Below are 23606 nucleotides of genomic sequence, written 5' to 3'. Positions count from 1 at the left end.
AAGTTTTTTTGCAGCTGGCTGGTGTGGGGTAAGAAGTATTTTATAAAGGTCATTAACCAAGCTGAGTGTATCCCATTTTCTCCCTGAGGAGTACTGTAAAAGTTTTCTTCAATAAAATAGTGACTAGCTAATTGGTAGGACTGTGGTTCTTCAGGACTTTTGTGACCATAGATTGTGATGGCTGACCCAGATAAAGATCACCAGACAAGCTTACATATCTATTGCCATTTGACAAATGACATGTCCTGTTAGATTTCAGAATGAATTTCAAAGCATTGGGAATGCAGACGCTATGAATGGAGTCCAAAACAAAGTTAACCACACTATATCATGAGAAAATCTATAAACAAGGTCCTTCAAGCAACCCCACCCACCCCCAAAAACAAGAAAAGCTTTAAACCCTAAAATTAAAAAGACTAAAGGCAGATGTTTATTTGTTTTATAATTAACATTCTGAAGGCACATATATAAAATGTATGATTATTCAGAATTTAAACAACTTCTTGTTTCCATCGTTCTCTCTTTTTTTTTTTTTTTTTTTTTTAATCCATTCCATCAATCAATACTGAGAAGGATAGTTCAAAACGTTTTTGTTTTTGTTTTTATTTGTGGCTAGCCGGTACAAGGATTGACCTCTGGACCTTGGTGTTACTAGCACCACACTCTAACCAACTGAGTTAACCAGCCAGCTTGAAAACTATTTTTTAAGTTAGTAAGATAGGCTTAGGAGTCCAGCTAATAGTCAGGGCAGACTGGCCAACTATGCTAGAACTAGAACCAAAAGACAGTCACCTCCTGTCCTCTGGGAATTGCTGCAGGATTCTGTGGAGTGAGTCCCATTACCCTGATTTTGGGATGAGGGGAGGGAGATGCATAACAACAGATAACCCTTCCTGTGTTAAAATGCCTGTTAAAGAACCAACACTTGGTACTAGCATGCATGATCTATGACAGAGGATGCATCACAGGGGCTCCTGTCACACTTGGTGGAAAGGGATTGAAGAATCCACAGGTTTAAGGAAAACCTTGCACTCACCCATACTACTGGGGTTTTTTTGCTGAAATTAGTCTTCTGGATGATAAGCTTAAACAACAAAAGCAAAAAGTTAAAATATGCCAAAGGTGAGAACATATTCAAAATTGCTTCTTTGGATTAAATTGTCATTAAGACAGTAGGGATATTTGGTTTGACTTTTAAATAACATTATAAGTGCATGTTCTATTTTTAAATCGCACTGCAGTGAGAATTCTAGAAACTACCATGGCATTTATTAGTTGTCAAAAAGCTTCACAATTGGTTTCATGATCAGAAAATAAAGCAAGATTTCCGTATTGTTTTCTTTACAAAATTGTTGAATTTCTGAAAATATAAAGGATCATTTGCTTTTTTAAAATGTCAGTGTCGCCACATGATGTTCCAGAGATCTGACCCCAAAAGCTTCTCAAGATTTACCATCCACAGTATCTTTATCTGTAACTGAGACCCATCTGTTATTTTCCATCTGAAGCTGGAAAGAGGTAAGACAATTAGTTTCTGCTTTACTCTGGAAAACAAAGTTGCAAAATTAAGTAGTAACTATTATTTTCTTTTGCATTTCCCTTCAATTAAAAAAAAATGATGTGAGTTTAAGATAGAAAAACAACCTCACCTTTTTCAGCAGTCTATAACAAAGTGAAAGAAGTTGGACCAAGAGAGCCATCATTGATCTTGCCTTTGTAATACACTTGTCAACCTAGAGTGACAGAAAGCATGCAGATCATATTCTAATAGTGGTATTTCAAAAAGCCTTATAATTTATTTAGTTTTAAACTGATAAAATTTCTCCATCATGGAGATCTAAGGGATCTTGAAAGGTGTATGAATAGATTATGGCATATGAGCTGATGTGAGGACCCAGAACACAGGTGCAAGGGTTGCTGCCCAGGCCTCATGCCTGTTTCATGAAATCCCAGGAAGAATGGGTGACAAATAGACTGTTCTACTTAAGGCTGTTTAGGGGCACCTCAAAATGCTCCAAATAATGGCAGTGAATCCCCTGCTCTGAAATTCCTTGCACTCTGCTTTGTGGACATAAGCCCATATTCGCTCAAATTATGGGAGCTCAGACTCTGAGGCATTTGTGGCCTAGTTAGAGAGGTGACGACTTCAGGATTTAAGGGTAGCTGTCAGTGCTACGAAATTAATCATGTCCAAAAAGCCAATTTATTTACTGAACATGCTGTTTAGTTATAACAGCATATAATAAATGATCCTTGCAGTCAAGTCATGAAAAATGGAAATAAATTGCCCTTCTGTGGGTATTAACACTTTATTTGAAGAAAAGGGGCTGGAGCTAACCTGATAAAGACAGAAGTGTAAAAGTTTCTCAGGAGTCTACCTTAATAACCTACCCTCCTCTCTTTTACCTTTAGAAACACTTTACTCTGTAAAGATGTTTTAGTTATTGTCTGGAGCTGGTGGCATAGAGGAATTAGCTTGTTTATTTCCAGGAGAAGCATAAGCTTGTCATCGTCTTTCAGCTGAAATGTAATTTAGGAAGTTATAACAAACCCAACAAAACTCCATCTTTTATACCTTAAATACCTTTATACCTTAACGATATATCCCCAAATTGGATCTACATGACATCACCACCAAGCACCAGGAAGGTAGACATTTGTTACCTGTTTTGAAAAAGCTTGTACACTTGAAGTAAGCTTTAAACCCTCTGCAGCAAAAACCTGGTGGAAAGGGAAAACATCACTATTTTAGATTGATGGCTTATGGACAGTTGGTAAGAAATATAATCATTAATAATTTTTATATAGAACTTTAAAAATAAAACCTAGATATAAAAACCTGTCATAGAACTCCTAAAATTTTTGTTACCAGGAAAACACAAGGGTTTAACTGTATTCAGAAAGAGTCTTCCCAGCCCTAATGCAGAATCAAATCCTGGAGAGGCTCCTCTACACCTGGAGACTTCCAATTATTCTGGAGGGTCACATGGACATGTGATAGCCCCACAAATTATGTCTGAGTTTCTGGAGGGATCCAGAGCTCATTTCATGAAATCCCCAATTATAAAAGGGTGGTGAATCTTGGAGCATGAGGTCAAAATGGTTAGAACTTTCCTGCTACCATCTAACCAGGATAAAATTTGTCACCTATACACATTTCATAACCGACCATTTGAGAGGCCTAGTTCAGACTGGTTTTTTTGTTGTTTTTTTTTAGATTGGTTTTGACTATTCACCATGCACCATGCATTTTACAATTTAGTGAGGAAAACAGGATGATGGAGAAGAAGAATGAAAGCTTGGACAGGTGAGATTGTAATATTTAGGATATTATGTTAAAATGGTATGTAGAAGATTTTAGAGTGAGAGCTGCTACCAAGTGAGTGAAGAGATGAAGACTTAACATTAGGTTGTAGCAATGAAGAGAACAGAACAAATCTGAGAGCGATTTGTGAAGAAAAAAATAACAGGTGTTGGTAATAAATTAGATAAAGAACATGAAGACAGAAGAGGCAATAATTCCAAGGTTAACTTCTACCCTTTGTTCAACAACCTTGACACCTTGCTATCATTGGATAAAGGGATCTCCACATCAAATAGTCCTTTGCATCCTTTCCTGTCCTTTAAAAGGGAAACCAATGAGCTTCACATCTAGATTCTAATCAAACTGAATGACTCACTCCCCGTGTGATCCTCCTCATTCCACATTACCACTTCCTATTCCATGTACCTTCTCTTTCTTTCTAACCTGCAAAGCCCTTGGGGGCATGATCCATGTCTGTCTCAGAGCATCATGGTTTTAAAACCACCTTAAAGCTCATAACTCCTAAGCCTCTCCACTCCTGAACCATCCTGACACCAGTCTTTTATACCCTGCTTGGTCTTTGTACCTAACATAAGCAAAACAAAATGCTTGATTTCTACCCTCTGAATCTGGTGTTCTCCCTCAGTGTTCCCTATCTCAGTAAATGGCACTACCATTTACTCTGTTGGTCAAGCCAAAAACTTTTTTTGAACATAAGTCAGATCATGCCGCTGCATCTCAAAACCCTCTAAGGGTTCACCATCATGCTTAAAAAATAAAAGTCAAAGTTCTTCTCATGGCCTACAGAGATGTCATATTTTACCACTTTCCTTCTGGCTCATGCCACTCCAACCACAACTACTTTCTTACTCTTCTTCAGATACACGCAGCCCTACCCCTACATCTCCGGGCCTTTGCACTTGTTCTATCTAAACTATTCTACACCCGCTTATCCAACCAGCTCACCCTCCCACTTCATTTATGTTGCTATTCATGTTACCTCCTTAGAGAGGTCCTTTCTGACCACTCCTCTGTGTTCTTATCCTCCACGTACTCATACATGTGCATTACATACTTAACTTTTTATTGTCTATCTCCTGCCACTAGAACATAAGCTCAATGGAAGCAGGTCACTTTTCTCCACAGAGCTCTTATGCCCAAGATTTTTAAAAATCTATATCTATATCTATATCTATATCTATATCAAGCTCAATAAATGTTTGTTAAATGAAGTATGCAATTTTATGTTCATCACAGTTTGGAGACAATTCAACAGACATTGGTTTAATGAATAAGCTCACACAGGAAGAAGGTAAGTAGTAGATCTTTTAGAGTATAACACCCCATACAGTATGGCATGACTTAGAACAGACATGGGCCAAACCGAACAGAATGAATCAAGAATTTATTCCCACTGTTTTAAGGGGAAATAGCTCATTTGTAGTCTACTTTACAGAAAAATCCAGAAGAAATATTTTCTATAATTCTGTTATATTGACAACCATCGCCTTAAACTGAAATCCCTTTCCTGAAAAGGTTCACACAGGAATGCCAAAGGAAACTATATTGAAATTTGATAGAAATTTCAAATTTCAAATGCAGGAATGCTCTTGGTTTTAGGGAGGCAAACAAATGGTTATCGTTGAAATGTTCCCCCAAGTTCATGTGTTGGAAACTTAATCCCCAATGCAACAGGTTGAGAGGCAGAGACCTTTAAGAGGTGATTCGGTCCTGAGGGCAGAGCCCTCATGGATTAATGGATTAATGTCGCTATCACAGGAATAGGTTCATTATCTCAAGATGGAGTTTGTTATAAAAGCAAGATCAGCCCTCTCTTGCTCTCTCTCCCTTTCTCTTTGCCCTTTTGCCATGGGATGGCCACAGCAAGAAGGACCTCACCAGATCAGAAGTGGGCCCCTTGATCTAGAACTGTGAGAGATAAGTTTATTTTCTTTGTAAATTACCCAATCTATGGTATTCTGTTATAGCAACACAATATGGACTAAAACACACGCTAACATGAGAGTCAGGAAAAATAGAAAAGGAATTTTGTAACCCACTTGCCAATCTAAAGCCTTCAACTAGAGGGAGGTGAATTAAAGGTGGGCCTACATAGAGTTCCATTAGACACACAGGGCACAAGGGTGGGTGTTAGCATATTTGTCTCTCCCTAAATGTCCTAAATCATCACAAATATGGAAGAAAAGAAGGAAATTAACATGTACTGAGTACCCTCTAATGATCTCAAGCCTATACTTGAGATGATGCTTTTTCATGTGTTAAAATCTCATTTAATCAATACCATTCATTCAATTCAATAATGAGGAGGCCAAAAAGCCTTCTCAAATTCTGGAAAGTATATGAGATTTGGATCTGCTTTCTGGATATTTTTATCTACTTGGGAAATTTATCATTACATCTATTGACTGTCAACAAAGCCCATTCTACTTTATCCCTATAATATTTAAGTTTCTTTCAATGAGATAACCAAGTAACCTCCACAAAATGTTACTGCAAGCCCTCTACCTTTCTGCTGTTCTACCACTTTATAGCATACAGGTGTGCACACATGCAAGCACACACACATGATATAATAAATCATTTAGAAAACAAGTTATTACCCACTTCAGCTCAGAATTAAAGTAGTAGCATAAAATGAAAACAAAACATACCTCTAGTTGATTAATTAAATCCTGGGAAGTTTTCAGTGGCCCCTCTCCTCTAAGAAAAAATGAATTATTAGGAAAATAAAAAGTTATTCCCTGGAATTGATTTTATAATATTAAAGTTTTAAAGCATTTTGTGTATTAACAGATCCAAAATTTTGAAGAATAATATGAATAGATTTAAGATATTGTGACTTTATTCTTAAAGCAGCTTTAATATTTCACTATTACTTAAGTTACTTTTTTCTTCAAGTAAACACTATATATGTTAATTTTATGATGTAAAGAAATTTAAAACTGACAAGTTATATTTAAGTTCCATTTGTCCCTTTTAACCTTTATCATTTTGTTTCATAAACCAAACATATAAGATCTGATAATATACCTTAACCAAAGGCCTTTTTTACACAATAGAAAGAGGATCAGACCAAAAGCCAGGAAATTTCACTTCTAATTCTAATTTCAATTCTGGTAGGAACTCAGTTGTCTAATTTTGATGAGGCATATAATTTAAGTTTGAATTGTATTCTGAGTGTATAAATTAATCATCATAATAATACTCATGCTACCACTCTCATCAGAAGATTGGAGAATATTGGGCTTAAAACTTCTAAGAATTAAGAGCTCTAAAAAGTGAAAAGTAAATTACAACATAGAGGGTAACGGAATGCATTAAAAGCATAAGTCAGAAGATTATGCATTAGACATAAGTCAGAAGATTTGGAATCTAGTAACAACCAGTTCTGCCGCTTAATAGCTATGAGATGTGAACAAATCATTCCTGTTCTCTGAGAAACTGTAGTGATGATCAAAGAAATTATAAAGCAAAAACCATGTTAAAAACTATAAAGCACTGGTAAGTTTGAAATTTTTTATACTATAAGGCGCTAGAAAATCTTAAATATGTCAATTATTAATAAATAAGAATTACTACATATAAATTATTAAGACAACCTTAAACAATAGCCTGAGGAAAGTCTATAAAACTGCAAAACTCAATACTGTAAAGGCTAACACATGATCTCATAAAAAGTTCCTAGATGAGGTTGGTAGACCACAGGTCTTAAGGGAAAACAGAAAAGAGTGTTGGGGGTGGGAGGAACAGGTATATAACATGGGTAGAAAAGAAAACCAACTTCGTATTTACTACAAGGAGGTAATTATAGCACCAAGACTTGCAAAATGACACAAGGTAATTATCCATTACAGAAAATCCATTTTCTTTTCTTGAATTTCATTATTCCTGTCCAATAACCATATTCTAAGTCCCATTCCACTGAGCTTCTCCTCACAGTGCAGCCCCTCAGGTTTCCCATAGGAAGGCAAAATTCATGTTGGAAAGACTCCATTACAGGAGAAGCTTATTAAGAACAAGAACAAAAGGAAGGAAACTACCAAAGAAGAATGGTCTCCAGTGATGGAAAATATGGTAAGGTATTAACAAATGATAGCAAAACAGCAGCAAAATTACTACCTCCTGTCATTTCTATGCTCTCCCTCCAGAAGAATTATCCTGAAAAGGTAGAAGACATCAAGAGTAAAACGAAGCCTCTTAGCTGGGAATTGCTTCTTCTTCGCTCCTTACTTTCCTTCCATATGAAGGAATCTCCACAACCACAGCATCCCTCACTTCTTTCTGCTGCCTCACTTATTCCACCCCATAGAAAGAGTAGACACTCATCTTTCCAGCTTTTCTGGTGATTTTGCAAAAATAAATTGGACATGGTAGTCCTTTCTTTTATCCTTTTTCTCTTGGAAGTGAAGCTGCCTTTAAGAAATATCTTCTCTTCCATGTATTTCATAGAGACACATACTGCCCCTATGAGGTAAGACTTCTTAATTCTTGGGATCATTTTTGAAAACCTACTTGCCTGTGGATATAAACTACATTCTCCATTATCAGCTTTATCCATGTAAATGTCACTGGTTCTAATCTGCCTACTCATTTGCTTAATTTTCATTTTGTTCAGGAGTTGGGTGGGAAAAAGTGGTGCTATTTATTGAGCCCCAAAGTCCACACACTTACAGAGATCCTAACTACTTTACCTGAACTTCAGTTTCCAGACTAGATTACACTACCTTCCAGAACACTGAAATAACCTGCAGATGTGACCCACTGCTAATAATCATATCAAAATCAAAATGAGTAGGAGAGGGATATCAAGCATTTTCCAGTTTCCAAAAATGAAAAAGATAGATTTCAGAAACTGAGTGAAAGTCTGAAGTTATTCCTTGAGAAAATTCTAAAACAGATTATTTAGCAGATAGCTGATTTTAGCTAAGTGGGATTACTATACCATATGTATAGATTACCATAATGGAAAACTGTGGAATGTGATCAACATTGACTTCAACAAAGTATTTGATTAAGAGTTTTGTGATATGCACAAGACAGAGAATGTAGGCCTGGTAATTTTAAAGTTAGGGAAATTCTCCTCTACACAATGAATGCTGACTCATGGAGATACGGCACCCTACTGAGGTAGACCTCATAGCTCTACTCTTTGATCTGTGTCTAATCAGTCACTTGCATAAAAATATAAAAGGCACGTTTTCTAAATGGACTGATGCTGGCTGTGAGAGACACTGATGTGCAGGATGGCAAAAAGCAGGATTTAAAATTCTTTCAAAATTATGGGAAAAATGGGACCTAGAAGAGGATCTCTTCTACATCTAAATTCTAATTAAGTACATGTGTCCTCTTGTTGAATTCACTGAAGTAAATTGTCATAATAACTATTTCATTCTTTTTCCCATATGTAGGTATTTGATACTGGCTTTAACCTATCAATGATTTAACATGGCATCTTTTCTTTATACCAGATATTATACTGATTTAAAAAGATTAAAATGTAAGTACACTTACCTAGTAAATAAATATAGAGAATAGGCCACACTGGACATATTCCGTCCATATCTAACAATCTCATTCTCCTGATCCTCCCACTTCTGAATTTCACAGTCGGCATCAGAGGTGAGCAAACCTAGCTTAAGTCCAAGCTTTGCTAACTTGGCTTGCTCCTACAAAACATACATTTCAATCACAACAACTTTGTCATTAATGATGTAAAAGGAAGATCAGTTGTAAGACTATTATTACAGAGGAAAAGGTCTCACCTCAGAGTCAGGCTTGTCTGGCTTTAATGGTTTCAGGTTTGCGTTATTCTTCTGTTACAATAAAAAGATGAAAATATCTTAAAAAGCAGTACATTTAATTGTGAGGAAATACAATAGTATAGAAGGAATTACAAAGCACGTGTAAGGAAAGTTTAATTTAAACATTTTCGGTATGTAGTTAAGTTATATTAAGTAGTTTAAATTAAACGAACAATTACAAATACTCTACTAGTAGGTATGTTCAGTTTTGAACAGGACATTGGTTTGAAATCAGGGCCAGGGAAAGCAGGCCAGGGTCCTGTACTGCTCTGTGTCTGCAGTTGCTCTACTCTTTTCACAATGGCTTCATGACAACCTCTGCAATATTCTTTGAGTCTAGTTATTGTGTCCTCTAAACCTCCTTGGCCTCTCTGTTGCAACAACATTATTATAATGTGTAAATTATTCTTAAGAAATTATGTATTAAAATTAGCCACTACATGTAGCTTTCTATACATTCATAATGTTATGGCTCTAGGATTCAATTTCTTTAACTAATTTGCCCTTACGAGGCTAAATTTCAACACTCCTGTTTTACTGACATCCCAATTGCTAATCCCATATCCCAGATTGTAAAGAGATTATACTTAGAATTTAGGATTTAATATGTGAACCAATGTTCAATGGTTCCATATTTTTGAAAGAGCAAGTTCATTTTTATGTAAACTATTTGGAACTTAGAATGTATTTTCCCTAGAAGGAGAGAAAATTTTCTACACTAGCTAGGTTGCCAGGCTAGCCAACAGATGCCTGTTTACTTGAAGAACAGCATACCAGGACAGACCATACCACTACCAATAGCAGTGTTTCTTTGAAAAATATATTCAAAAGTTCTCTAGAGATTCCTCCCACTTTGAAATCTGGTAGGAGGTCCAGTTGGGGCAAAAGTTCCAGAACAGTTAGGGCTACTAGAGAAAAAGGGGCCAGGACATGCAGGGAGCCATTTTTTTTTCATGGAAGCATATATTTAAGTTCTATACACACAAACATTTTGGGTACATATTAACATACATGCACACAAAGTATAAATTTACAATAAAACAATCATGTGGCCACTTAGCTTTAAAAAAAGATCATAACTGGACTCCAAAACTATTGCAGAGTTTGTCTTGAAGCCCCTGGGGCCCTCGTAAAAATACACCTTTGATATAGAGAGAGAGAGAGAGAGTCCTGTTTTTTGCTTCCCTTTTATAATCATGACTTTTTACTTTTGACCAGCTAGTCTGTCACCAGTTTCACTGCAGAACAAAACATCCTAGGGCTGGCTAGTTAGCTCAGTTAGTTAGAGCAGTGTTGTAACACCAAGATCAGGGGTTCAGATCCCCATACCAACCAGCCTACAAAAAAGAAAAAGAAACAAAAAAACAGCCTCAACTTTTCCTCTCTTTTCCTATTCCACAGAGTTTAGATCTGCTTATTTAACATAGCTCTTTTCAGATTTTCTAATGATGTTTACTATTAAAGAAATAGGTACAGTTAAAGGACAGAAAATAAATACAGAGAAACAATAAAGTTACACATACATACACACACAAATACAAGCTGCCCCTGTATTCATTAGAAAATAAATGGAGATGATCAATGATCTCTCAGGCTCCTCCTTGTATAGTCACATCATACTGATCTTCTTCTTTTGTCTAATAGACTATAAAGCAATGATGAACCATTTAAGAAAGTTAAGAATACCCTCTATGTTTTTAGGCTTTATTTTATTTAGAATTTTATGCACCATCTTATTCTTTTAAGTTTAGCTGTGTTTTCATTATTTTTATTTTTACAAATTATTATTATTAAAGTGTTTAACAAAGACTGAAAGAAGATTGCCTGAAAAGTTAAGCCATTTTAAGAATAACCAAGCTTGCCTCCTAGTGGACATTATTTTGGAATGCAGTCAGATGCCTCCTTTCAGTTATGTAAAGCTAAAGACTCTGAGCCCCTAAATATAAATAGCACCAGATTCCAACTGTGTGCTTCCTAAAAAAGAAAGCTACGCTTTTCTAGAAATATAGTTAGCTATGCTATCCTTAACTAAGGAAATGGTTCGTGATTCTGAAATGACTTGTTACTAAAAATTCAATAAACACTATTCAGTTCACTAAAATCTTTACTTCATTTAACCTATAAAAAGCTCTGTGGTGTCTTGTCTAATCCTCAAAAAATTATTTTGTAGTAGCTCTAAGTTATAGTGTTTACAAGAACAGTGAATCTATCCTTATTTGCTTCATATCCCACTGGGATATTAGCTATAATACCATTTGTTAGGATTAAGTCAGGTTAAAATAACAAAACAGACAAATCCTATCCATTCTTTCAAACCATTCTGAGGATAGCTTAAGGCATAGAAACTGTTTTCCAAACAGCTATGAATTATTTTGCAGTGTCATGGTTATTTTGTCACCAACTACATTCAGTTTTCTAATACTGTGTTTCAGTATTAAGTGCCAGTCTCTTCACAAAATACTCTAATTAGTTAATTACATACCCTTTTTAAAATCTTGGGATTTGATTTATCATTTGTTCTTCCCCTACACCATCGATCGTTCCCACTATCTTATACATCCCCACACTCAAAAGTTTTATTTCCTACCCCTTCGTTCCCAATTCTCTCTTCTGATACTTACCATCTGTTCTTCACCACATTGTCACTATTAATAATCATCAATAATTTTTCTCTCCTCTATTTTCTTTTTATACAAGTTTAAACCTATACTATCCTATAATAGCCATTAGCCACATGTGGCTATTGAACCCTTGAAACGTGGCTAATCTGAATTGAGATGTGTTATAAGTATAAAATACACACCAGATTTTGAAGACTTAGTATGACAAAAAGACTATAAAAGATTTCCATAATTGTATTTTGATTATGTGTTGAAGTGATAATACTTGGGACATATTGGGTTAAATAAAATATACCATTAAACTAATTTCACATTTCTTTTTTTAAATATGGCTACTATAAAGTTTGAATTACATATGGGCCTTGAATTATATTTTCACTGGACAGTGCTGGGCTAGACTGTAAGCTTCACAGTAGCAGAGGCCATGCCTGTCTTTTTTATTGACTCAACAAATTATCAAATTATTTTCTGAGTGTCAAACTTGTACCAGGCAGTTCTAGACAATGGAAATGCCACAGTGGGCAAAATATTTTTTAAAATCCATATCTGTGGAATTTATATTTTAGCGTCTTTTTCATCATTTCACCAGTGTCTAGCATAGTGCCTGGCAAATAGTAGGCTATCAAGATGCATTTAATGAATAAGTGAATGCATGAATAAATTATTTTTGTCCATCTCACATAAAACATTTGACTTGTTATAAATATTCATACTGTGAGCCATCAAAGTGCTCCTTTCTTTGCGATTTGGAAAATGGGTATAGTTTTATACTAGGTATAATTGACAAGTCTTTGAATTTCTCATTTGCTGTCATGATTACTTCCTGCTCAGAAGCTACTTCCACAGTCCATTGTTTTTCCTCTACTTCTGAAGTTAGAGTTATTAGGACACTTGATGGTTTTAGAAGAATGATCCTCCTTGATAACTGCTTTTTTTTTACCATCATCTCTGCTTTGCATATCCTGCATTTTATTCAAAACTATAAATTTCCCTAGAATGATCTCTATAAATGAATCGCTGATGTCATCAAAATGTCACCTGACTGATGTTAAAATGGTATTAGCCAGAAAACAGAAATTTTCTTTCCCAAAGGGGATTTGAGGACCAGTGCCCAACTAATATATCATCCTGTATCTCCTTCTCATATATATGGCATATTTTCATCTAGGTAGAAAACATATGAAAGTTCTTAGTTTGCAGAAAATGATTCCAACGTGACCTTGCAAATTAGACCCAAGATAGGGAGAACAAAATGACTTCTGACCTCACAAATTCTGTTACCTATCCCCTCAAACCCCAAACACGATACAAATATTCTGAGTATTGGCCACATTTAGATTGCCACCCAGAATAACAACTCTGAACAGTCAACATTTAATATTCTTTTTCCTATAATGTCAAATATGGAGATTGGGGAGGAAGTAGCAATAGGTAACAAGACCATAATTTGAATTCTGAATAAAAACATTCTAAAATGTACATGATTTTCTACTTACCATTGCCTTTGGCAGTGAAAGGTAGCCATACTTCTCTCCTACAAAAAACACATATAACTTAAAATTTTTTTCTATTATTCACATTTAACTTTTAAAATATTAAATAAATAGGAATGTCAGTACATTAGTTTTGATCTTTTAGTCTATCAATTACATGTGATTCAAAAATAAAAGTGCGATTTGGTTGGTGAACATGAAGTCTGTCAACAGCTGCACTTATGTTGCCTTTATCTCGAAGGCATTTATATTGGCTGGTCTCCACCTCTCCCAATGTAAAGGGACAGGCAAAATGTCTCAAAGACGTTTACTTCCACTTAACAATCAGCTTTATTCATACAGTGTTCCTTTTACAGCAGCCAGCCTCTAATGAAACCGGATTCTTCTTTTACCAGTATCAGTTATCAATGCTGCTTCCTTTTCGGAAAGTACCAGACCAAATCATTTCCAACCAACCTCATAATGTATTCCCCTAGTCAGGGAAGAGGACAACCCCAGCATTAAGAGAGTGAGACAAAATAAAGCAAATAACAGTTTTTTGGCTATGAATTGACACACAGCACAAAGGACAATTACTGAGGAAAGGAAGGAGATGTGCAATGCCCACTTCAGCCCTGCCCAATCTATTATCTTTCCAGCTTTAAGATCGTGTGTGTGTGTGTGTGTGTGTGTGTGTCTTCTTCAAAGAAAACGAATGTATTCAGCTATAATATAGTACGTTGAATCGTATGGAATTACTGACATTAAACCATTTTGAAATACAGAAACATCAATTTCATATGGTCCAACCTAATAGAAATAAATATAATGTTTGAGCACTAAATCACACCTTTTCTAATAGGATGACTATTACATGAACAGGGAGAACCTGTTAGACACAGAATAGTATACACAAATATTTTTTTAAAAAAAAAATTTAAAAAGAACAGAAAAAACAAAAAGAACAAGTAAAATTTCATCTAGAACTGTGCTACTGAATATAGAATCCACTAGTCACGTGTGACTACTGAGCACTTGAGATGTGACTAGTCAGGATTGAGATGTGCTATACGTGTAAAACACATACTGGATTTTGAAGATATAGTACAAAAAATGGATGTAAAATATATTATTAATAATTTTTAAGCATTGATTATATATTGAAATGATATTTTGGATGTATTGGGTTAAATAAAAACTAATATTAAAACAAATTTCATCTGTTTCTTTTTCATTTTTCCTGTGCCTATTAGAAATTTTAAATTACATATTTGGCTCATGCTTTATCTCTATTGGATAGTGCTGATCTATAAGATAAATTTTTTTGTTTGTTTGTTTGTTTTGTTTTGTTTTTAAAAAGATGACTGGTAAGGGGATCCTAACCCTTGACTTGGTGTTGTCAGCACCATGCTCTCCCAAGTGAGCTAACCGGCCATCCCTATATAGGGATCTGAACCCGTGGCCTTGGTGTTATCAGTACCACACTCTCCCAAGTGAGCCACAGGCCAGATGAATTGTTGCTAAGGGTCAGCTAATGGTACTTGGAAATAGCTTTGTGATTCAAACAATTTCTTTGTAATATCAGAATTGTAAGGGAATTTTATTAATGGCTTTCTGATCTCAGAATTGTGAGGGGAAAAAAACCTTAAAAGAGGAAGAAGCTATTTTCATGCCTTTTCTCCAAGCCCTCAATTAAAAAGTGCCTTATTCAGCTGCAAGAAGACTAACAGAAGATGGTCTTCAGGTCACTCAGAATCTCAAAATTCACCACTGATCTTTCTTTCTTTTTTTTGGTGTCTGGCCTGTACAGGGATCTGAACTCTTGACCTTGCTATTTATAACACTGTCCTCTAACCAACTAACTGGACACCCCTCAAAATTCATCATATATCTTAATTCAAAGTCTGAATCCTGACCATAACACCCCTAAAAAGTGGTCTTAATATGCTATAAAAGAGAGCTTAATCATTACTTAAATATAATTAGCTTGGGCGATTAATCTTGTATTATCTAACCTTGTGATCCTCCATAGTGCCCATGATCCTGAAATGTTTACTTTTGTTCTCCAAAAGGGGGAAGGGGAAGCCACCTATTTCATCATCTCTGATATCTCTAAGATGCAACAGAGTTAAAGGAATCAGAATGTAAGGAGAAATAAACACAATGAAAATAGAGCTTTTATAGAATCTGATTTGCTACCACTATCACCCACCTAGTGGTATTTATCACTTGGTGGTTCCAATCCCTGTGATGCTCTTACAGGTACTTTGTTTTTCTCCCTATCCTCATTCTTTAGAGTTAGACTCAGAATGGTTTATACAAATTTGAGGATAATTGCAAAATGGATCATTCTTCATTTAGGCCTCCTCCAAATGCCATGCAGGTAAGGTTGTCCCTCTTTCCCCCAATCCCAATAAAAACAAAACAAGTTGATAATAATACAAGAAAAAGGAAGATAATAGTAACGAGGGATCTGGATTATTTTGTAATTAATTTTATAGTTGTTATCTCCATGCCAATCTAATTATTGCCATTGATTCTAAGCAGAAGAAGAATAAACCGGCTCAATTATGTTTAGCTATTATATCAAATTTAAGAATTAGCATAAACAAACTCTATTATGTTATAAACATGAAAAGTAGTTGGAAAAACAGGAATATTATGGAAAAGTATACTTGGTACAGATATTTGATATGTTAGAATTGTTCAAAGCACTGTCCTCATAGAGGTATAAAGAAGTTTAATACTCCCTAAATCCTTTGTTTAGTCAACACCACAATTGTACCATCTTCCAAGCTTACATCTCCAGATAAGTCCACAATTAAGTTCAAAAGTCCCTCTGATCTTAAGGGGGTACTAAAATGATTTATTATGAAAACCTAATTGAGAAGCACTGTCCTCATTTTCATTATCTTAAGCTTTTCCGTATATCTACAAAATAAACCTCATTCCCCAAGAATAGAAAAGCCTTATTATGTCACTGAAAATGTGCTAACTTATTCCACATTAGAAATACTTATAATTAGGTTCTAAAGGAGCTCTGTATGGGCATGATCAATCAGAAAAAAACTCATGTCCCAAGTCCCACTTAAAACGAATCTCTAACCACTAAAGAATAGGCAGATTATTAACTAAACTCAGGAGCAGGACTGAAGTATTCTAATCTGAATCCAACTGTCATTCTCCAACTCTTCCCCTTCCCTCCTCTATATTCAGTTGACCAACAAAGCCTACCAATGTTATATTTTTAATTCTTCTTAGTCTCTTATCTTCATTTCAACTATCACTGCCCTAGTTTAGGCCATCATCTCTTGTCTGAACAGATCACTCCCTTGTTCCAGGTTCACACCGCTCCAAAATAAGATCATATTTATCTACAAACATGTTTTTCTTCCTGTACTCCCCATTTTAGTGGCATCCCATCTGACAATTGAAAAAATAAATGCAGGGTTATGAAACTGGGCTACCAGAAATGTGAGAACAGTAGTTGCAGAACTGCAATCCAAATAAGGATTCTTGGCAGGAGTCTTGATTTTTAAAAAAAAAAAGCAAGTGGTTTATGAAAATACACCATCCATGATCAAAATTGCCCTACATAGTTTAGTTAGAGGTGTGTCCCTATAAACTGAAGCTTAGTCATATCAGTCTAAGATGGCTCAAACAGAACCATCTTAGACTATTCAGCTTCCTTAAAGGAGGGGTAGAGTCTGCAGGCTATATGAAAGACTTCTTATTGACATTTATTTGTCTAAAATAATCTCAAATTCTAAATGCTGACATATATTTATCACTAAGGAAAAATGGAGACTTTGGGATCTGGTGCCTTATAATACACAGGCCTCCCTGGAGGTTTGGCTGAAAAGGCAGAATGAGTTGAAGGCAGAAAGGCAGGAGGACAAGTACTGATTTTCTTTTTTTTTTTTTGTCTTTTTCGTGACTGACACACAGCCAGTGAGTGCACCGGCCATTCCTATATGGGATCCGAACCCGCGGCGGGAGCGTCGCGGCGCTCCCAGCGCCGCACTCTCCCAAGTGCGCCACGGGCTCGGCCCCAAGTACTGATTTTCAAGTTCGTGAAACAATCCCAGGAGGTCCTAGTGTGAAATGTCTTGGGTGATTGTGGACAATGACCTAGCTCTCAGACCAACTTCAAAACTTCAGAACACTGAAGTCTCCCTGTCATTACTTAGCATGATGTTTGCCTCTTAGTTGGCTGGTTAAATGACACTTGCAAACATGTCTGATAATTTTGCCAGCCACAGGAGTCAAGGTATGCAGAAGAGAACTCAGGTGGCTGGAATATAGCAAAGGCTTTTCAGTAATAGTCATAACATGAGTTATAACAGTAGCAAAGAGAAATCAGGGTCTGAAGAATACACCCTTGTATAAAAAGCAGTGTGCAGGTAAAGGTAATGGGCAGGTTTGTCACAATAATCTTATGTAACAGGAAGAACAAGACTGTGGTACTGGACTCGGTCCAGTCAATAATGGCTAAGACAGAGTTGGACTTCTTTGTGGAAAATGCTATTCTCATGAGCTTCATGATAAAAATCAGGATGAAGAAAGGCAGTACAAGAAATCAACCAACTCCACCTCAATTAATCCCATGTAAGGATGCCTTTCTGAACAGAGAGGTATTTTACCAGTAAACAGCAGGTGTGTCCCACTGATTGAAAGCAGCACAGTTTCCTACCTACAGAACAGTTTCTGTCCATCCCTTAGGAAGTTAAGGTAACCCTGATTTTTTGAGGATAGGTTACCTAAGCCTAAAGAAGAGATCATTTACATAATATCCAGCTTGAAAGTAAAAGAAACCACAGTGACCATGTAGTCCAAAACCAAGTTTAAGATTCTGTGTTTCATCTCTGGTCTATCCATAGTGGGTGGCGGAGCACTGTGCTGAGACAGACTTAGAGGCCATATGTGAGTTTAGTGTGAGAAAAACATCATGATCAATCAGCAATTTTTGTCACAGAGTAAAAATAAGGAACGACTACACTCATGCTGTATATCTGTCTACACTGATCTAGTCTAATTTCCTTCTTTTTTAGTCAAAATATTTTAATATTTACATGTAATACCCCACAAATATATACCCCATTATAGTTGTGGGGTATTACAGTATGCTGTTTCAATACATACATATACTGCACAATGATTTACTTAGAATAGATAGCAAAGTTTTATACCCATTAGTCTACCATAACTACCTTGTTTTAAAGATGGGAACCTGAGGGATAGAGGTTAAAGGACTTGTTCAAGGTCACATAATAGTAAAAACAAAAGGAAAATATCTGTTACCACTTATATTGCAGGCACTGTGACAAATTATTTCACTTATGTCCACTAAAATAAAGAAACTGAAACACAAAAGGCCAGGTTATATGCCCAGGCCTCCATTACTAATGGATTATTATACCCAAGTTATCACTTCTGTAATTTAGCCAGACCCATCCTCAGCTAATAAGTGGGAGACCAAAACAAGAGTCCAGACTCCTGTCCCTCAACTGCTTGTTCCTTGCTCTGTACCTTCTGAACTGCCTAAGTGGATCTCCCAATCACTTCTGGAATGTCCTTCAGAGGGGTAAAAAAGCAAACTCAGAGCTGCTGTAGTGAGCAGTTTTCACAGAATTGGTTCATTCTCATTAGACTGCTTTAGGGCTGGAGTGGAGTTTAACAGCTTGAGTAACGGAGTGTAATGGTAATAACTTTTAATCCTCAGCATCACTGAGGATTCAGTGTCTAGCTCTTTGTAGCTTACCTACTGTGGAACACTGGGCATATTAACTTCTTCAAGCCTCGGTCGTCATAAATAAAATGTGGACATAATGCCTGTCTCACAGGGTTACTGAGAGGCTTAAATGAGATAACACATATCCAGCACTTATCAAAGTACCTGATACACAGTAAATTCTCAATAGATGGCAGCTATTGTAATTTTTTTGGTTATATGAGGGTACGTCAAAAGTTCATGGAAAGATTCATATTATCTTTTAATTCTATATTTCCATGAACTTTTTGAAGTAACTTCATATTATTTATGGTTATATACCTCTGAATGAACACATTTATAAGTTTACCCACACAAACCCTAGCAGCCTATGCTTTTTATTTTTCACTGAACCTCCCTAGCTATCTTTTCAAAGAGGCTAATTTTGATAGGAGAAAGACAAATCTCAGAGATAGAAAAATGGGAGCACTGAATTAATGCTGCATTAGATGTCCAGTGAGAGAAATCTTTCAGAGGGTGTCAATTCCCCACTGGAGAAGGGATGAGCTTCATTTGTACAGAGAAACAAGGGTAGACTCTTCTACTGGGCACAGGTGAAGAGATCTCTCATGGTGCAGCCAGGCTAGTCCCAAAGCCTCCATGGAGTAGCAGAAAGGAGATAAGGAGAGAGGGAGGTCAGAAAGTAGGGAACAGTGAGATTAAGGGGAAAAAATTGGACCTGATGTTTTCTCATAATCTATTAAGCCTTACTGTAAAGTAATGGTGGTCACGATGCTGATGCTGATAGAGTTAACAGTTGTTGAGAACTTACTATGAATTAACTTATTTACTCTTCACACTCACCATATAAGGTAGTTATCCCCATTTTGCAGTCATAAAACTTGAAGCACGAAGAGATTAAGTTAGGAAGTAGAAGAGGCAGGATTGGACCCAAGCAGTCTGGATTCAGAACCTGATTTTCAACATCTACCTAATTCTGTCCCTCAGCAGGAAACTATCACTCAGATCTCAGAAGAAGGAAGAGATCCCTCGATGGAAAATGGAATTTGGGTTTATTTTTTAAGAGAGAGATTTATGGGCTGGCTGGTTAGCTCACTTGGTTAGAGTGTGATGTTGGGTCAAGGGTTCGGATCTCTATATAGGCCAGGCACCAAAAAAAAAAAAAAAGGAAGGAAGGAAGAAAGAAAGAGATTTACTTGTATTTATAGAAGAAAACCCCCTTCTCAAGTTTATCAGCCTCTAATTGCTATCCTAATTGCTACTGAGAACTTGGCCCAGAATTAAGGCAGAAAATAACTGTTAAATGACTGCTATCTTTCTTTTTTGTTTGGCAGCTGGCTGGTACAGCTATCTTCCTTTAGAAAAACAAAAAAGCCTGTTATAAATCCTTTTATTTTTTATAGAAATAAAAGAGAAAAGAAAGACCAAAATGCTGGTAGGACAGCCTGGTTTAGAACCTCTGAGGATCCCAGACACTATGAGCAAGGCAGCTCAGGCCCTTCATCTATGAGACTAGAACAAAGAGAGGAATTCAGGTTTGGTTCCAGTTTCAGATGATGGTGAACTTGCTGGCCCAGGGACACAGAAAGAGTACAAGTGATGACAATTCAACCACACCTCAAGTTTTTATGAATGCAAATATAAGCTTATCCAGCACTGGACACAGTATGAGAGAAACCCGCACTAAGCTGAATGGTCTCTGGTAAAGAGAAGAATGCACTGACCAGGCCTGGAGCTGTGCTGTTTTCAGAAGGGCTGCAGCTATTATTAAAGCTTTCCACAGCACACACGGAACACGTTTACAAGTGCATGGAGGCAATCACATCCCACCAAAATAGAGGGCCACTCTCTGGCACTCCCCCAGGCTCCCTACTTTCATGGGCTGATGACACCTTATTTAAAAAAACCCTTTTGAAAAAGGCAGACAGTATGGAGACACAGTTAGGGGTATCTTCATGGGGCCAGAGTTCAAAAATACACTGACTTCAGGTAGTGCCCCCAAAACACTTTCAGAGCTGGCAGATCTCTGATATCAGTTAGCCTAAGGCCTTCATTATTGAACTGAGGATATTCAGGCCCAGAGCAAGGAAGGGCTTGTCTGACACCAGTCAGAGAAAGAGCTGGGACTTGCAGATGCTCCAGCTCTCTGAAGCTAGGTGTCCTTTCTCCACACCAAGCCACTTCTCTTCATTTTCTAACAATTCCTACGGCCAAGTGACCCTTCTTCCTTAAATGTGGATCAATTATATCACTTTACCTTTTAATAAATGAAACTTGCCTCATATAAAAATCCATGTAATTAGAAATACTTTATCAAAGCATCAGAATGATTTGCCATTCAGACTAGCTATCACAGAAATCTTTAAATGTGGAAGCCTGGTAAACATTTATTATACTTTACAAATAGTGTCATAGCCACAAAGTCTGTCATTCCCTTATTTTTAAGCAAATCAACATTTATCCCAAATGAGTATTTTTTCAGTATGAAATGTTTAAATGTTCATATTCAGTAAAAATAAATATGTAATTTGATGTTATGAGTGTAAATGACATTTTATTTTTTAAAAAAGCATGCTTTGACACTAACAGGCCACTTGAAAGGAAAAAAACACAAACATAAATAACAGAACATAGAGTACAATGAGAAATAAAAAAACTTTCAGTTGATATTAAAATAAAGAATAAAAATGATGCCTTCCTATACGTTCTATGGTGCTATTCTACATGTTGTAAAAATACCAATGAACTTACCCACCACAGGCAATATTCCAAGATTATGTGGTCATTCAGGAAATAGATTCATCCAAGTAGAAGGAAAGCAGTTCAAAAATCAAATAACTACATTCATTTCATTATGAACTTAGTAGAATTAAGTAAGAGAATTATTGTATTATAGAAGAGCTTTTGTACTAAAACAAAAACAATTTTGAAGAAATAAAATGATAATTTCAATAGAAAGAATGTTAACATTAATTCAAATTGTTATACATTGTTATACAACAAATTTCACTACTTAGATACTAAAATAAAGGACAAAATAACATTTTCATAATTTTTCTGTGGAAGATATTTTACTATAAAAATAACCCAATTAAGTTATAATAAGATAATTCATTTTGTATTTAAGGTTTGACATTTAAAAAATAATAGTTACGTTAAAATAATAATATATTTCAATATGTGGACAATTTCTCACCTCGTCTTCCTTCAAACACGTCATTGATTTCTCTTAGCAGTATTGACATGTCACTAATTTGGGATTCCCAAGCTTCACAAAATACATCTAAGTTTTCTTTAGCAATTTTACTAGATGGATGCAGTGTCAATGTTTCAGCAGCAGAAATTATCTAAAGAAACACAATATGCACAGATGTCAGTTCAAAATCCTAGCCCTCAGAATCACATTGGAGTAAGTCTATACTGTTCAATTCAAGTCAATAAATAACTATAAAGTAATTTCCACACACGAGTCCCATATCGGGCAATATGGAGATATATAGTAGAACAAAACATGCTGTTTCTGTAATCTGACCTACAGATAAATAGTATGCACCATTATACAAAAACCTGCATTCAGGGAGCAATTATCTTTATTCAAGGAAAACTCTGTTTCAAACAAGTTTTTTCCATAGCATAATTCAAAGAGTTAGACTATAAAGAGCATACTGTATATGGTAGTAGAAGAGATACTAGTAATAGTGGTGATGGTAGTAATAATAACAGTGGCAGTAGTAGTGTAGTGGTGGTAGTAGTAGTACTGGTGGTAATAGTAGTAACATACACACACACCCATGAGTACATGATAGACACCTGCTTGAGATACTGTTAGGTGCTTGATATACATTAATCCTCAAAAACACACAAACAAAATACTACCCTTCTCAAATAAGCATTATTCCCATTTTACAGCGACAGAAACTGAAGCTCAGAGATACCCAGTAACTTGCTCAAGATCCTATAACTAGCATATGCAGAGCTGATGTCTGAACTCAGATCTACCTGACTCAAAGTCCAGGCTCCTTCTACCACATCACACTGCCTCTCACAAAACACAAATAAAGTAGGCAGGAATCATCCTAGTATTTTTACATACTACCATATAGGCTAAATAAATGTGCTGAATAAATAAGTGAATTGTTGCAGAGACTGCTATGTTTTCATCAAACTCTGTTTTGTCTTCCCCCTGGACACACAGCTGCATTACATTTCCCAGCCTTCCTGGTAGAAGGGTATGGCAACATGACAGAGTTTTGTCCACCTGACTATGAGCCCCCACTTTCACCTGGACCATCCAAACCTCCCTGCTGCTCCTCAGAGCTCTCTCCCTTCCCCACCTGGTGGCTCGAGGCACAGGATCCAACAGGGATTCTGAGGTCCTAGGGGCTGACAAGCCACATGATGGAAGGAGCCTGGATCTCCAAGAGGGAGAAAGCTATGCCACCCATTAGGACTTGAAATTAGTGAGAAATAAACTGCTTTTGTATTAAGCCACTTTGGGGGTTTGCCTTTTATCCTGTGTTAGCTACTACATAAATGAATTAATGAATCAATTAATATGAGGGGTTTTCAAAAAATTCATGGATTCTCATTATCTTTTTTTTTTTTCTCATAAACTTTTTGAAGTACTCTCATATTCTGTCTTTCACGTAATAATCA

General features: G+C 36.2%; 1 protein-coding gene across 2 annotated transcripts in view; it reads right to left on the bottom strand.

Moving 5' to 3' along the window:
• Window positions 1–456: 456 nt before the first annotated feature.
• Window positions 457–23606, bottom strand: part of CTNNAL1 (catenin alpha like 1) — a 59127-nt gene continuing 35977 nt past the window's right edge. The window contains exons 10-18 of one of the 2 annotated variants that reach the window (XM_063081966.1): window positions 22147–22297; window positions 13244–13281; window positions 9088–9138; window positions 8837–8991; window positions 5977–6025; window positions 2665–2721; window positions 2407–2520; window positions 1650–1733; window positions 457–1508 (exon numbers count right to left, since the gene is read on the bottom strand). In XM_063081966.1, coding sequence (XP_062938036.1) covers window positions 1443–1508; window positions 1650–1733; window positions 2407–2520; window positions 2665–2721; window positions 5977–6025; window positions 8837–8991; window positions 9088–9138; window positions 13244–13281; window positions 22147–22297 — 765 coding nt within the window. In that variant the 3' untranslated portion in view covers window positions 457–1442. The remainder of the gene's footprint in view (window positions 1509–1649; window positions 1734–2406; window positions 2521–2664; window positions 2722–5976; window positions 6026–8836; window positions 8992–9087; window positions 9139–13243; window positions 13282–22146; window positions 22298–23606) is intronic. The other variant, XM_063081965.1, reaches the window with a different exon arrangement.

Source organism: Cynocephalus volans, chromosome 17 (assembly GCF_027409185.1).
Source record: "Cynocephalus volans isolate mCynVol1 chromosome 17, mCynVol1.pri, whole genome shotgun sequence".
NCBI classification, from domain to species: Eukaryota; Metazoa; Chordata; class Mammalia; order Dermoptera; family Cynocephalidae; genus Cynocephalus; species Cynocephalus volans.
The sequence above is the reverse complement of the archived record's forward strand: the minus strand, read 5'-3'. Positions and strand labels throughout refer to the sequence as shown.